Genomic DNA, 16,828 nt, shown 5'->3' with positions numbered 1-16,828 from the left:
GACTATACAATAGTGGAATTTTGTTCATAATTTTTTGTTGTTTTAGAAATGTTCATTTGATTTTCTAAATATTAGTTGGGTAAAAACGACATACATTTTTTAACCACAGAGATGAGAAAATTAGAAGGAGCAGGATGGAAATATTTTTCTCAAACAAACAAATTTCTAACAGAGTATGTGGTTTTTGCCCAGTAAAGTCCATCTGTTCCAAAATCTAAAGGTTAAAAGCAAACAATTATGAAGTACTTTCAAACAACATATGTCAAGCAATTGAATGTGACTTTTCCTACAAATTTTTGGAGTGTTGATACAGACGCTAGTCTAGGCCAACTTTAGCCTACCAAGAAAATAAGTGATTCCCAAAAGTTAAAACTTCAAGGTGTAGTCATTGCGAGGAGCTATATATGTGCAAAGTTCCCAATTGTGGACATGATTCTAAATTGTTACTTTCCCTATAAACAGACGCACTGGGCCAGATTCAGATAGATTAGCGGATCTTTAGATCTGCGTAATCTATCTGATTTACGATCCGCCGGCACAATTTTGCGAGGCTAGTGCATTATTCACAAAGCACTTACCTCGAAACTTGCACCGGCGGATCGTAACTCCCCCGGCGGAATTCAAATTCTGCGGCTAGGGGGAGTGTAGTATTTAAATCAGGCGCGTCCCCGCGCCGATTTAAATGCGCATGCGCCGCCGGCTAAATTTCCCGGCGTGCATTGCTCACACTGACGTCGCTAGGACGTCAGTGGTTTCGGCGTGAGCGTAACTTGCGTCGGGCAGAATTCTTGAATCGCACAAACGACGTTAAAATTTAAAACTCGGCGTGGGAACGACGGCCATACTAAACATAGGATACGCCACAGTTACCCCTGCTATAGCAGGGGTAACTATCCGCCGGAAAAAGCCGAACGCAAACGACGTGAAAAAAAAGCGACGGGCAGGCGTTCGTTACTGAATCAGCGGTTCTCCTCATTTGCATATCCGACGCGTAAAAAACCGAGGCGACACCTAGCGGCCGGCGGGAGATTGCAGCCTAAGATCCGACGGTGTAAGTCACTTACACCTGTCGGATCTAAGGGAGATCTATGCGGAACTGATTCTTATGAATCAGTCGCATAGATCCGACCGTCGGATCTCGGAGATACGCCGTCGTATCTCTTTGTGAATCTGGCCCAGTGTGTCTAACAGTAAATGTGACCCTGGGTGCAGATATCAGATTGTGAGCTCATTTAGCAGAAGAGACTGATATTAATGGTTCTATGTACAGCACTACCCAATATGTCAGCGCTATATACATTTAACAGAACCCCAATATCTCATACAAAAACATTTTGGCTTTAACATTTAGCTCTGAAACTGCTTGTTTTATATGCAAAGGGATACGATTTCACCTTTCTTAGTGCTGATAAACCGACAAGCGGAGTTCCAACCACATATATGATTTATTTTTATTTTTTTATATCTATCTCTTACTATTAGATAAAGTATATTTACCATTGGTTAGTCTTGTCATTAGCGCAGCATTTATTAATATTTTATTTACAAAGTTACCTTTGATCCATCCTGTTCCGGCACTTCCATCTTACTTGTGGGCAGGTGAAGCCCAGAAGCATAAACTTCCGGGATACAGTGCTGCTGTATTCCCAAAATTCACTGCTCGTTTTTGCGCATGCACAGTAAAAGCACATAGCGGCGCAGGAAACTTCACAGGTTGCACTCACAACAGGCAGCGTCGGAAGTGCCCGCTCTGCTGTGATGGCAATGAAGATAAGCCACCCTTGCCCAAGTCACTTCCCGTTTTGAAAATAACCCGATTCTAGCCCTCTGCGCTGCCCACTGACTCCTGGGAAATGATGACACGCATCTCCCAGGAGCACAGTCGCCAAGGGAAAGGACTTCAGGCCCTGCGGAGAGGAAGGGGCAGATTACAAGGGACCACATAGCAACAGGCATGAAAAAGTAAAAAAAAAATATATAATTTCCAAATGTCGTTGGTTATGTTTATTTCTGCTGAATAATGTAAAGTTAATTTTATGGCTGGAACTCCTCTTTAATGCAGACTATACTGATGTACCCTGGAAGTGCCTGAGGGGTAGGAGTGATGGACATGGTGTCTTTTTTTAGATAAGGCTGGGTTCACACTACGGTTTTCCCGTCCGTCAGCCGCATACGATTTCAGTATTGAAAACGTACGGGCACGGACGGGAAAACGTATAGATAGAGAATGCATTGCAAATCGTATGCACTCAGATGCATCCGGGTGCGTACGATTTGCTGGCAAAACGTTTTTTAAACGTACGCAAAACCGTGTTCAACCACGGTTTTGCGGTCGTTTTTAAAACAGTATGGCAACCGCATACGTTTTCCTTTAACATTAATGTCAATGGAAAACGTACATATGTGCGGTTCCATACGTTCCCGTCCGTTTCAGCCGCATACGTTTTTTCATATAAATCGTATGCGGCTGACGGACGGGAAAACCGTAGTGTGAACCCAGCCTTAGTTGTGCTTTCTCCTGGTTTTGAAAAAGACATCAGAACAAAGACACAGTTCCATAAAGAAACTCCAAGACATAGGCGTGCGCAGGGGTGTGTGCCAGGTGTGCCCGGGCACACCCATATCATTCTTTGCAGTGCCGACTTCCCCTACTGCCCAGGCTTCCCTCCCGTGTTGCTCCCCCACGCAGTGCTGCTGGCTTCCCTCCTATTCTCTCCTCTCCCCTCAGCTGCTGCAGGGGATGTTTCAGGATGGAGAGTGGGGGAAGTGAGAGTGTATGACATTTACAGGCCCCTTCCTTTTCTAAATGAACACGGTGAACTGTGTTTACTATGACTTAGTTGTGAATGAACAGGAAGCTGCTCAGCACAGAGCACTTCCAATTCATTCACTGTCCAGTGCAGCTGAGGCTGCAGAGAATGGCATGTGTGTTTGATCTTTGGGGTGCACACCCTAATGCTATAGGCTGTGCACACCTGTGCTCCAAGACATGCTTCAAAATCCTTTTCTTATAGAGATTGGGGTAGATTCAGGTAGGGAGCGTGTATTTGTGTGCGGGCGTAACGTATCCTATTTACGCTACGCCACCCAACTTTGACAGGCAAGTGCATTATTCACAAAGCACTTGCTCCGTAAGTTGCGGCGGCGTAGCGTAAATTGGCCGGCGTAAGCCCGCCTAATTCAAATCTGTAAGATGTGGGCGTGTTTTATGCAAAATCATTGTGACCCCACGTAAATTACGCTTTTTACGAACGGCGCATGCGCCGTCCGTGAAAGTATCCCAGTGCGCATGCTCCAAATTAACCCGCAAAAATTCAATGCTTTCGACGTGAACGTAAATTACACACAGCCCTATTCGCGAACGACTTACGCAAACGACGTAAAATTCGACGCGGTCCCAACCTCCATACTTAACATTGGCTGCGCCTCATATAGCAGGGGTAACTTTTCGCCGGAAAAAGCCTTACGTAAACGGCGTATCTGTACTGCGACGGCCGGGCGTACGTTTGTGAATAGGCGTATCTAGCGGATTTACATATTCTAGGCGTAAATCAGCGTATACAGGGGAGGGATGGCAGGGGGCAGGGTGGAAATCTCCCCCCGGGCTGGTGACACTATGCACAGCCACCGGCCGGAGCTCTGTTAACACAGTTCACGGCCGCTGCTCACCTCCCACTGGTAGACTCTGATGTAAGGGGGGCCTTTGTGCGGACTCTGATGTAAGGGGGGCCTCTGTGCAGACTCTGATGTAAGGGGGGCCTCTGTGCGGACTCTGATGTAAGGGGGGGCCTCTGTGCGGACTCTGATGTAAGGGGGGGCCTCTGTGCGGACTCTGATGTAAGGGGGGGCCTCTGTGCGGACTCTGATGTAAGGGGGGGCCTCTGTGCGGACTCTGATGTAAGGGGGGGCCTCTGTGCGGACTCTGATGTAAGGGGGAGCCTCTGTGCGGACTCTGATGTAAGGGGCGGGCCTCTGTGCGGACTCTGATGTAAGGGGGGCCTCTGTGCGGACTCTGATGTAAGGGGGGCCACTGTGCGGACTCTGATGTAAGGGGGGCCTCTGTGCGGACTCTGATGTAAGGGGGGCCTCTGTGCGGACTCTGATGTAAGGGGGGGGGCCTCTGTGGGATTCTGATGTAAGGGGGGGGGGCCTCTGTGGGATTCTGATGTAAGGGGGGGGGCCTCTGTGCGGACTCTGATGTAAGGGGGGCCTCTGTGCGGACTCTGATGTAAGGGGGGCCTCTGTGCGGACTCTGATGTAAGGGGGGCCTCTGTGCGGACTCTGATGTAAGGGGGGCCTCTGTGCGGACTCTGATGTAAGGGGGGCCTCTGTGCGGACTCTGATGTAAGGGGGGCCTCTGTGCGGACTCTGATGTAAGGGGGGCCTCTGTGCGGACTCTGATGTAAGGGGGGCCTCTGTGCGGACTCTGATGTAAGGGGGGCCTCTGTGCGGACTCTGATGTAAGGGGGGCCTCTGTGCGGACTCTGATGTAAGGGGGGCCTCTGTGCGGACTCTGATGTAAGGGGGGCCTCTGTGCGGACTCTGATGTAAGGGGGGCCTCTGTGCGGACTCTGATGTAAGGGGGGCCTCTGTGCGGACTCTGATGTAAGGGGGGCCACTGTGTGGACACTGATGTAAGGGGGGCCACTGTGTGGACTCTGATGTAAGGGGGGCCTCTGTGCGGACTCTGATGTAAGGGGGCCTCTGTGCGGACTCTTGTGATCATGAAAAATCTAAGACTGTTTTCCTCAATCCATCACTTTCCCACGCTCTATGGGCCACTTGACTGGACTTGCCCCCCAGGCCTAAGGCTGCCAGCCCTCCCCTGAGCGCACACGCCCCTAGCAGCCAGCGTAAATATGCAGTTAAGATACGACGGCATAGGAGACTTACGCCGGTCGTATCTTAGCAACATTTAAGCGTATCTCAGTTTGAGCATACGCTTAAAGTTGCGACGGCGCGGATTCGGACTTAAGACGGCGTATCTACTGATACGCCCGTTGTAAGTTTTTCTGAATCCGGCCCATTGTCTTCAAAATCTGGTTATATAATCCTGTGGGATACTGTATATGATGCAGTCATGCCTGCATGGGTACAGAGGGAGGCTGAGATGTGCTGATGTCACTGGAGTGATTTTCCGTGCACACTCTGAGCCTGAAATGGCAAACGTGCCACCACTTCATTCCATTGCTGCTACTAAAGCCAATGGTAACAGTTCTTTACACTCAAATGTAGTGCCTGCTTTATCTAGAATATTGGTTGTAGAACAATAATGTAAAAGTAAGTTACGCTAATGAAAGCCCATTTTGCCTTGACCTCCATTATAGTGGAAGCAGAGAGATTTCAAGCAATGCTACTTGGGTATGCATAACTGGACTTTTGTGCAACTGCTTTTTTAACATGGGTAAGTAAATGCCCCCCAACTTCAAAAGTCATTGGCAGCACTGTTCCTGCTTACCGGTCCTTCTGGACAACAGTGCTGGTACTTCTGGCCAGCACATTGAGCACTACAGAGATAACTTTACTGGAACACCATGTACAAGTTACTATGAGTACCAGCCCCATGAGGATTAGGTGAAGTAGACCAAGTAGTACGGTTAGTGGTGTGTGGGTATTCTAACAGCAAACTGTTATTTGCTTTAAAAACTCAGTGGAAGAGGCATTCACTTACAGTCCTGCCATGTAGAAATTGCATTACCCAGTCTTTTTTTTTTTTATATAGTCCTTTAACCTTCTTAACAGTATTCCCTAGTGTGGCTCGGGGGGAAATTTCCATACCAAGAGCGGTAACCCCGAGCCACACTCGGGGCTGCAACGCAGTATCCAGGGAAAGTTACTCACCTTGTCTCCTGGATCCTGCGACGTCCCCCCGCTGTGTCACAAAGTAGATATTTGCCAGCACACTATGGATCGACACAAAGTAGCGTCCAAACGGATCATTTATTGCATGATCACAACACAAGGAGAGTGCAACGTTTAGGAGTCATGCAGGACCCCTTCGTCGGACATGTGATGACGAAGGGGTCCTGCATGACTCTGAAAGGTTGCACTCTCCTTGTGTTGTGATCATGCAATAAATAATCCGTTTGGACGCCACTTTGTGTCAATCCATAGTGTGCTGGCAAATATCTACTTTGTGACTTGACCCAGTATCCAGCTGTGAGTGCTGCAGAACCCAAACTTTGAGAGCTTATCCAGGAACTTGTGCGATGGGAATATGAATTAGTACAATTCATGTACCTGACTGATACATACTGAACAAACTGCATCCTCAGTAAATTCTCCCCCTACTTCTGTAAGTCACAGGAGTGCACTTATTTCTGCACGCCTGTGACCCGTATTAGCCAACAGTAAGCTAATGCCTATGGTCAGCTGATGTCACTCAGCCAGTCCAGACTCTGGAGGGGTCCCAACTTTAATGTTGGAATCATCCAGATGCCTGAGTGGCAGCTAGCTCAGCCTCTAAGAGCACCGCTGAGAACCTGAGCCAGCCATTCCAGCCCCTTCCACGGCCTGTCGCTCTAGTCACTGGAAAGAGCCAGTGACATAATATGATTTCAGTGTACAATTTTAGGTTCAGATACCTGAAGGAAGAGTTCTTTTGTGCTCTTAGTACTTATTGGGATCATTGAGGGGTTTGTCAAAGTTCCTGCTGAGGTGGTTATCAGAGCATGTGGTCTTCCCTGTAGTAGTATGTTCTCTTCCCCCTCTTTGGTGCGCTGGATATAGTCCTTATAGTCACTGTACTGAGTAAGGGGATGGAGCTTCTGAAATGAGGGCACATCTGTGGGGTAGAAAACAATCATTGTGTTAGACTCTTAGGGACACATCACACAGTTGTCCAACCAGAGAGACAGAACAGCAGTGTAAGAGCACAATATCAGGTAAGTAGCCAGTGATCACTAATGCTGGGGTATAATTTTGCTCCCATTCACAGCAACAATGTTTTTTAATACTGCTGCCTCTGATAGGGTTATACTGTATATTCTTCTAAATCACTACATCAATCTTAGTAGACAATATTAAAGTGTTCAATCAACAGCCTTTTTAAAGAAAAAAGATAACGATGTTGATTTTACTTTATTTCTACATTTTTAAGTTTTTAACGGTTTTAAACTGAAGCTTCACATCTGCTTTTTTTTTTTATATATACGCAAATATATATGAGCAATAGCATGGCTATTCCTTAGGCTGATATTCCACAGTATAAAAAAAAAATCCTACTCATATTAATACAGCAATCACCTGATGATTATTTGTATGTAGTATATTACATACAGCACAGTTTATACACTGGAGTAGTATTGGTTCATAGCTTACAATATGGAGTGGTGTAAAATATATAATGCATAGCCCAACATATGGATTCTTGCAGTCTAGTGTATGAACATACAATGCAGCATATAGAGTGCATATTATGTTATGTATATAGTACAGAATATAGAGTGTGGCAGTCCAATTAACTGTAGTGGCTCCCCGACCTCCAAAGGCCTGGTGATGACCCCCAGAGTCAGGGAGAGCTGACAATCCTCTTCAGGGTACAGGTTAATAGGCATGGTGGGTGTAGTGCAAGATGGAAAAATGGGCGCCAGTCACTTTTAAATGAACAGAGTTTTATTTCTGTTAACAAGAACAGGAGGAGAGAGGGTTAGGGTGCGCAGGACACCGTTAGGCAAATGCAATAGCAACTTGGCAGACCCCGAAGGACCAGAAATAGAACTAGGCAGACAGCAATACAGAAAATGGGCCTTTAAGCTGAATGTAGCAATCTGTATTTTGCAGCAACTGCTGTCTCCTATAGCAACAACTTCATTCACAGTATCCCACTGTAGATCCTCAAGCTTGGCTACCCACTGTACTCCTCTTCAAGATTTACTTACAGCTATCTGCTGTACCCCTTCAAGCTTTACTTACAGCTACCCACTATACATCTTGGATGAGTTCTCACCTGTAGCTTTCCCACTCACTTCACCATCCCCAGCTAGTGAAGCATCTGCTCTGGTACTCCTTCAAAACTCCATCCCTTCAACACTTGCCTCCGGCAACAAAAGTGGTTGTCCCTCTGGCAATGGTTTCTCCTTTGCCTCTGGCAATGATCGGGCTCCCATCGGGCCGAGCCTCTTTGCACGTGGCTAGGCCTCAGGCTTCAGGCCTACACCTCTGCTGCTGCTCCACCCAGGCCACAACTCAGGTGGAAAAAAAACCCGATCACCTGACTCTCTCCAAATAAATAACTATACCAGCAGCCTCAGAAGCCAAAGAAACTCCTGCTGATTGGCTGAGAAAGGCGTATTGGCTCATACCCGGAGTTGACTGTAATCTATCATTCTAATGCCAAAGGCAACAGTGCCACCTATTCACAGAAGAGAGAAATCAGTTAAAATCAAGCTTGGAAGAAAACCCATTTGATCAAGACTACAAAATTAGCCAGGCTAGTTACCACCTAGCACCACTAAATTTACTAGAAGCCCTGTTTAGGACAAGGGTGCTACATAACATATGGATTATAATGTAGATTAGTCTAGCTCTAGACTATGCAATGTACAATGCAGCAGAGTATGTTGGTCCGGACTATGAAATACACAACATTCTGCATTGAGTATGGCTATCCACAGGATATAACATGCAGATGCAGCACAGCATATATAGAATATGATGTACAGTGCATTGATGACGTGCGATGGCCCTTAGTATGCTACGTACTTAGACGCGAGTTTCACAACTCGCATTCGGCGCTCTATAAGCATTTATTCCAATCCAACATCTGGAATATGGCATTTGTGCTCCCTCCCCTCTACCACTAACAAAAACTGCACATCTCAGGGCAATATGACCTTAGTTAGTCAGGTTTAAAAAAGACACAAGTCCATCTAGTTCAACCAATAGAAGAAAATAGAATAAATAAGTAGAAAACCTCCAATTACATTACCCTATTAACACAGTTGATCCAGAGGAATGCAAAAAAGCATTGCCCAATTTGCTCCAGCAGGGAAAAAAAATAATTCCTCCCCCAGGAGGCAATCAGATATTCCCTGGATCAACAATATTGATATTGTTATTAATTATAAATGAATGTTAAAGCGGGTGTTCACCCTAAAAAAAAATTCTAACATTACATCCAGCATACTAACGACATGTAAAGTATGGTGGTATTTTTTTTTTCTCCATACATACCGTTTAATTGTTATTTTCGCCCAGGCTTCGGGGTTCTGATTCCCGCGGTACTGGGCGTTCCTATTAAAAGCTTAGCTGATTGACGTCTGGTGAAAATCTTCCCATGTCGCATAAAGCGCGTCACCAGTTTTCCGTAAATAGCCGACCTGCGAGTCGGCTCTATATGGCGCCTGCGCAGTCAGCTCTACACGGCGGGCGCAGGCGCGGTATAGCGCCGACTCGCATGTCGGCTATTTACGGAAAACTGGTGACGCGCTTTATGCGCTATGGGAAGATTTTCACCAGACGTCGATCAGCTAAGCTTTTAATAGGAACGCCCAGTCCCGCGGGAATCAGAACACGGAAGCCTGGGCGAAAATAACAATTAAACGGTATGTACGGAGAAAAAAAGAAAAATACCAGCATACTTTACATGTCGTTAGTATGCTGGATGTAATGTTAGAATTTTTTTTTAGGGTGAACCTCCACTTTAATACACAGCTATAATCTGTATATTTAGGAACACATCCAGTCCTTTGTTTTAAAACAAAAAAAAATCTACTGAGCTGGCCATAACTAGTTATTGTGCAAGTCTATTCCACTTTTTTTACAGATCTTACTGAGAAGAACCATTTCCGTATGTGTAGGTTAAGTCTTTTCCTCTAAACGTAAAGAGTGTCCCGTTGTTCACTGTAATGACCTTAAAGTGAATAACTCAAAACAAAGTTCACTATATGGACCCCTTATGTACTTATACATGTTGATCATATCTCCCCTTAAAGCGGAGTTCCACCCAAAAGTGGAACTTCTGCTTTAAGCACTCCTCACCCCCTTACATGCCACATTTGGCATGTCATTTTTTTGGGGGGGGGGAGTGGGTGCTTCGTTTTCAGTGGGACTTCCTGTCCTTCTTTGTGATTCCGAGTATGGGCAGCCTAGGCGACCTCTCCCTCTCTGCAATCTTATGGGACACGTCACAGGTCCCAGAAGATTGCCTGTGTGTGAGTGCAGCAGGACGCATCGCGGAGAGGAGGGGGAGAGGAGCGGGGCTCCGTGCAACCACATCGCTGGACCGTGGGACAGGTGAGTGTCTGTTTATTAAAAGTCAGCACCTAGACTTTTTGTAGCTGCTGACTTTTAATAAACAAAAAAAAAAGCCTGGAACTCCGCTTTAATCTCCTCTTCTCAAGAGGATACATTTAGTTCCTCTAATCTTTCCTCATAGCTGAGCTCCTCCATGCCTCTTATCAGTTTGGTTGCCCTTCTCTGACTTTCTCCAGTTCCCTGATATTTTTTGTGTGAACTGGTGCCCAAAACCAAATCGAACTGAACTTCCAGATGAGGTCTTGCTAATGATGTCTCTTCTCTCCGGAGTCTATACCTCTTTTAATATGAAGGATATTAATAAGAAAGGATTCTGCTTTCTTGGATCCTTCTATCCCATCAACAATTGTTTCTAAAAAACATTGACCAACCGGCAGCATTTTGTACCAGATAGCATTGGGCGTTCCTGTGATGTAGAAATGCCTGGCATCAGTGTTTATGGGGGAAAAAAAATTCTCTGGCATTTGTTAGCTGCAGAAAGAATGCCCTAGTGTTGGTGTCAGGTAAATACAAAATAATTGGTGTCAGTGGATAAAACATAACACATTGGTATAATGTGAATGAAGAAAAATAAACTCTGGTGTCAATGGGGTTATTTATATAAGCAGTGCCCCAACTTACTGACTTACTATGCAACAAATGACCCTGTCTATTAATTGCATTAGAAAAATTAGATTTAAGTGGCAAAACATGGCAAATATATGTGGAGACCACACTGCCTCATCAAGCCCCAAGTGTTGTCCTAACTCTAGTCTATAAAAGCCTCCATGTTGGACCATCTATAGCAATAGATAATCTGTGGGAAGGTATTACTGGAGGCAACACATCACTTCTGCCTGATGCTGGAATAAGCCTTTTCACCAGGGCATGGCTAGGGCTCACGGGTTCCCAACATTTAGGCTCCATTCACATCTCCGCGACAAGCAACGCCACGTACGCGGCGTATTTTGCCGCGGATAGTGTATCTTTTTTTTTTTTTTTCAAATTCTTCCCATTGCTGTCAATGGGCGAACGCCAATGTCGCCTGAAAAAAAGGGTCCGGGACTTTTTTTCAGGCGACAGGCGTACGGCGTCTATGAGATGTGAACCATCTCCATAGACAGCAATGGGAATTTCCCCCTCTAGTGGCACAAGCGTCCGGCGTCGGGCGTTTTGTCGCCTAGATGTGAATGGAGACTTAGTTGAAATCTCAGGACGCATTAGTGAGTTCAGTAAAAAGGATATCTGATACCCATCAGTTTCCCAACCTACTGGCCAGAACTAGTTATTTATAAGTCTACCGTGTTTCCCCGAAAAAAAGCCAGAGTCTTACATTCATTTTGGCAACAAAAGACACAGTAGGGTTTATTTTCGGTGTAGGTCTTACCGTGTAATGTGCCGTCTTCTCTCCCCCTCTCTCTCCCTGCCTGACAGCAAAGAGTTAAAATGCTTGTAAAATCCTATATCTTACTATATTACAGTTTTATATAATGTACAATGTGTGTGTTTCTGTAATATAATTGTGCCAAACACCTTCGTTATAGCGCCACTCTGAGCTTCTGTGACCCACCGGAGCTCTCTTCCCTGCAATTATATTACAGAAACACACATATTGTAGATTATATAATACTGTAATAGAGTGGATTATAGGATTTTACAAGCATTGTAAACTAGGGCTTTTTTTCGGAGTAGATTTTATATTGCAGCCCTCCTGGAAAATAACGCTAGGTTTTATTTTCAGTGTAGGTCATATTTTCAGGGAAACACAGTATTCAACATAGGGGTTGGGGAATATTGCCAGAATTACTTCTAATCTTATAATTGACGTTAAGAAAAATTATAATTTTTTTTTTTTTTTTACCTATTAGGTCTTTGAAGTTGTGTTTCTGACCATATTCAGTATTTTGATGTTTTTTCAGTATTTCCATAAGTAATGACTCCTGTGCAGCCTGGGCATTGCTTGTGTCATAATGTAACATCTTCCCCTGATTCTTCCTGGATAGGCCATTGAGAAACCGCCTGCATCCCAGCCCAGCAGTCCACTGTCTCACTCTGCCACTCTTCCATAGGGTGAAAAGAAGGAAGATCACACCGGCACCAAGAAGCAGGGTAAAAATAACCAGAGAAATCATCCTGCAGAAACATAAGCATAAAAGAAAACATTAGTGATTTTTTTTTAGAAGAGAGACCACTTTTGTGCAAGTAGAATGTTTGTCTGCGAAGCTCCCATTATTTAAAGGGTTAGTTCACTTTTTCAGAAAAAATGAAACCCTACACCCTCCCCACCCCCTGGTTTCTGCTGAACTTACCTGCATGGGTGATTAGTTGTTTTACAGCTGAAAAACACCTCTTAAAGCGGAGTTCCACCCAAAAATTTAACTTCCGCTTTAAGTGATGGTGACCCCCTGACATGCCACATCTGGCATGTCATTTTTTTGGGCAGGGGAGCGAATACCCTCTTTTGTGAGGCATCCAGCTACCACTTCCTCCCGGGGCCACGTTGCAGGGCCCAGAAGATTGCCTGGCCATTCACAGCACGCAGTGCGGCTCGCGCATGCGCAGAGCGTGTGAAGCCACAGCCAGGCGCCCACAGTTACAATGCCGGTGCTGCAGAGAGGAGCGGGGCTTCATTCGCCCGCATCACTGGACCGTGGGACAGGTGAATGTCCGATAATTAAAAGTCAGCAGCTACACTTTTTGTAGTTGCCGACTTTTAAATGGGTGGAACTCCGCATTGAAGAAACACTAGTTCTGGTTTTTTTTCCAGACAGAAAACGCTGCTTCCAAAAAATGCAAATAGCAGCCTATGTGTACACACATAAAATAACACGCCTGAAGCCAAAAACAGCGGCTGTAAAAACGTCCAGTGTGCATGAGGCCTAAAGAATGAGGTGGTGTGGAATGCAGAAATGTACAGCACAATGTACAGAATGAGACAATGGGGAAATGTACAGAATGAGGTGGCGTGGAATTAGGAAATGTACAGTGCAGTGTACAGAATGAGGAGATGAGGAACAAGGAAATGCACAGTGCAGTGTACAGAATGAGGAACAAGGAAATGCACAGTGCAGTGTACAGAATGAGAAGATGAGGAACAAGGAAGTGCCCAGTGCAGTGTACAGAATAAGGAGATGAGGAACAAGGAAATGCACAGTGCCGTGTACAGAATGAGGTGATGAGGAACAAGGAAATGCACAGTGCAGTGTACAGAATGAGGAGATGAGGGACAAGGAAGTGCATAGTGCAGTGTACAGAATGAGGTGATGAGGAACAAGGAAGTGCCCAGTGCAGTGTACAGAATGAGGAGATGAGGAACAAGGAAGTGCACAGTGCAGTGTACAGAATGAGGTGATGAGGAACAAGGAAGTGCCCAGTGCAGTGTACAGAATGAGGAGATGAGGAACAAGGAAGTGCCCAGTGCAGTGTACAGAATGAGGAACAAGGAAGTGTACAGTGCAGTGTACAGAATGAGAAGATGAGGAACAAGGAAGTGCACAGTGCAGTGTACAGAATGAGAAGATGAGGAACAAGGAAGTGCACAGTGCAGTGTACAGAATGAGGAGATGAGGAACAAGGAAGTGCACAGTGCAGTGTACAGAATGAGGGAGCAAAGATGTCAAAGTGTGGATCTTTATACTGAGATGGAACTTGCACAACTAGTGCATACAGTGGTTGGGCTGGCAGAGTACACCTTTGATATCCATGGGGCCAAAAGCGCACCGTGTACCACCAAAAGAAGCACATACACCTTTTCAGAAATCACACTGTACCCTGTTGCATTAATTTGAATGGGCACCTAAAGAATAATATTATTTCTATTGTCACATATAGCAGACACATGCTAGATTGCGCTAGAGGGAATGGGGACCTATTGTAGTTATGCTCTGGTGCACTCAAGGATGCACAGACCTCCACACATCTCATTTTCTGTAATATTCAATGCAATAAGGCAACCTAGAGGTATTCTATACATTGCTGGTATGTGTAACACCCCAAGAAATGTCATTTCCTGCTAGAGTGATTGGCTGACTGATTTTCCCAGATGTATGTTCCAAGATGGAAGTCACATTTTAGGCAGCCCTTGCAATAGGAATTTCAGTTTTGGGGAGATATTCCCTTAGGAGTTAATTACTTCTAAAGGGATGAAGACTCTGCAGCTTCCCTTATTAGAACACTGAGAGTGCACCATACCATTCAGATTAGACCCCTTTCACACTGGGGCGCTTTTCCAAGACCCCTTTAGCACTGGAAATGGCCTCTGATAAGTGGCTGAAAAGCGCCTCCTATTCATTGCAGTGTCTTTTCACTCTGGGTCGGTGCGCTTGTGGGACGTTCCGAAAAGTCCTGCAAGCAGCATCTTTGGGGCAGGCTGGGAAAAGTGCTGCAAAACTGGAGTTTCAACCCTTTTTTGGGATTAAAAGCACCCCGCTAGCAGCTGAAAAGCGGTGCAAAAGCATCTTGCTAGCAGCCGAAAAGAGGTTTCAAAAGCACCGCTTAACCACTTAAGCCCCGGACCAAAATGCTGCCTAAAGACCCAAGGGGTTTTTACAGTTCGGGACTGCGTCGCTTTAACAGACAATTGCGCGGTCGTGCGACGTGGCTCCCAAACAAAATTGCCGTCCTTTTTTACCCACAAATAGAGCTTTCTTTTGGTGGTATTTGATCACCTCTGCGGTTTTTATTTTTTGCGCTATAAACAAAAATAGGGCGACAATTTTGAAAAAAATTCAATATTTTTTACTTTTTGCTGTAATAAATATCCCCCAAAAACATATATAAAATTTTTTTTTTCCTCAGTTTAGGCCGATACGTATTCTTCTACCTATTTTTGGTAAAAAAAAATCGCAATAATCGTTTATCGGTTGGTTTGCGCAAAATTTATAGCGTTTACAAAATAGGGGATAGTTTTATTGCATTTTTTTTTTTTTTTACTACTAATGGCGGCGATCAGCGATTTTTTTTCGTGACTGCGACATTATGGCGGACACTTCGGACAATTTTGACACATTTTTGGGACAATTGTCATTTTCACAGCAAAAAATGCATTTAAATTGCATTCTTTATTGTGAAAATGACAGTTGCAGTTTGGGAGTTAAACACAGGGGGCGCTGTAACATTTAGTGTTCACTTAGTGTGTGTTTACTACTTCAGGGGGGTGTGGCTGTAGGACTGACATCATCGATTGAGTCTCCCTTATAAAAGGGATCACTCGATCGATGCGCCGCCATAGTGAAGCACGGGGAAGCCGTGTTTACACACGGCTCTCCCCGTTCTTCAGCTCCGGGGAGCGATCGCGACGGAGCGGCTATAAACGACAAGCAGAGCACGTACACACGACGTGAAAAACGACGAGAAACAATAGAGCAGGTTCTAAATGTTTAATGCCCATTTTTCTCGTCAAGAAATCTATTGATACGCCGCGTAACTTCTAGGATGCTCCGGCGTATCTTTTTTCTGTATTCAGAAAAGATACGCCAGAATTTTGCTAAGATACGACCAGCGTAAGTCGCCTACGCCGTCGTATCTTAACTGCATATTTACACTGGCCGCTAGGGACGCGTACGCTGATTTACGCCTAGAATATGTAAATCAGCTAGATATGCCAATTCACGAACGTTCGCCCGGCCGTCGCAGTACAGATACGCCGTTTACGTTAGCCTTTTTCCGGGCATAACATTACCCCTGCTTTATGAGGCGCAGTCAATGTTAAGTATGGACGTCGGGCCAGCGTCAAATTTTCCGTCGTGTACATCGTTTGCGTAAAACGTTCGCGAATAGGGCTTTGCGTAAATTACGTTCACGTCGAAAGCATTGACTATTTGCGACGTGATTTTGAGCATGCGCACTGGGATACCCCCACGGACGGCGCATGTGCCATTAAAAAAAAAACGTAATTTACGTGGGGTCAAGTAGAATTAGCATAAAACACGTCCACATCTTTGTCATTTGAATTCCGCGCCCTTACGCCGACAGATTTCCGCTACGCCGCCGTAACTTTAGAGGCAAGTGCTTTGTGAATTCAGCACTTGCCTCTCAAAGTTGCGGCGGCGTAGCGTTACTACGATACGCTACGCCCATATAAAATTACGCCGATCTACGTGGATCTGGCCCCTACTCTTTTAAACGCCCCACATTTCTCTCGACTGATCTACTTTGCTGAAAACCTGTGCATTGTGAAAGGGTCATTGCTGTCCCTGAAAGTGCTCATTGCTGTCCCTGAAAGTGCTCATTGCCTGGCTTCAATACGCTCTATGTCACTGTATGCTGATTAGGAGCTGTGACTTCTCTCTGACGTTCTAATCTGCAGATTTGTTCTGGTAAGTAAAGACAGCCAGGCAACTAGCATTTTTATAGAAAAAGATCAGCAATGGCAGCCTTTATATTTCTATTGGTAGGGGATACGTCCAATGCCATGAATGCCTGCACTCTCTCCTGTCGCCTTCTTAGATTAAATTAGCATGCATGCTTGGACAGTACAGATTTCCATATTTATATATATATATATATATATATATATATATATATATATAAAAATCAATCATTAAAGCCTCATTTAGAATTACAAATTGCATTTACACAGCCAACTTGCACA

General features: G+C 45.2%; 1 protein-coding gene across 3 annotated transcripts in view; it reads right to left on the bottom strand.

Moving 5' to 3' along the window:
• The window catches only part of GHDC (GH3 domain containing), a 150,335-nt gene that overhangs the window by 122,949 nt on the left and 10,558 nt on the right, over window positions 1-16,828 (bottom strand). For all 3 annotated transcript variants that reach the window (XM_040329740.1, XM_040329739.1, XM_040329738.1), the window contains exons 2-3: window positions 12,098-12,369; window positions 6,585-6,784 (exon numbers count right to left, since the gene is read on the bottom strand). In XM_040329740.1, coding sequence (XP_040185674.1) covers window positions 6,585-6,784; window positions 12,098-12,368 — 471 coding nt within the window. In that variant the 5' untranslated portion in view covers window position 12,369. The remainder of the gene's footprint in view (window positions 1-6,584; window positions 6,785-12,097; window positions 12,370-16,828) is intronic.

This window comes from Rana temporaria, chromosome 12 (assembly GCF_905171775.1).
Source record: "Rana temporaria chromosome 12, aRanTem1.1, whole genome shotgun sequence".
Lineage (NCBI taxonomy): Eukaryota > Metazoa > Chordata > Amphibia > Anura > Ranidae > Rana > Rana temporaria.
The sequence above is the reverse complement of the archived record's forward strand: the minus strand, read 5'-3'. Positions and strand labels throughout refer to the sequence as shown.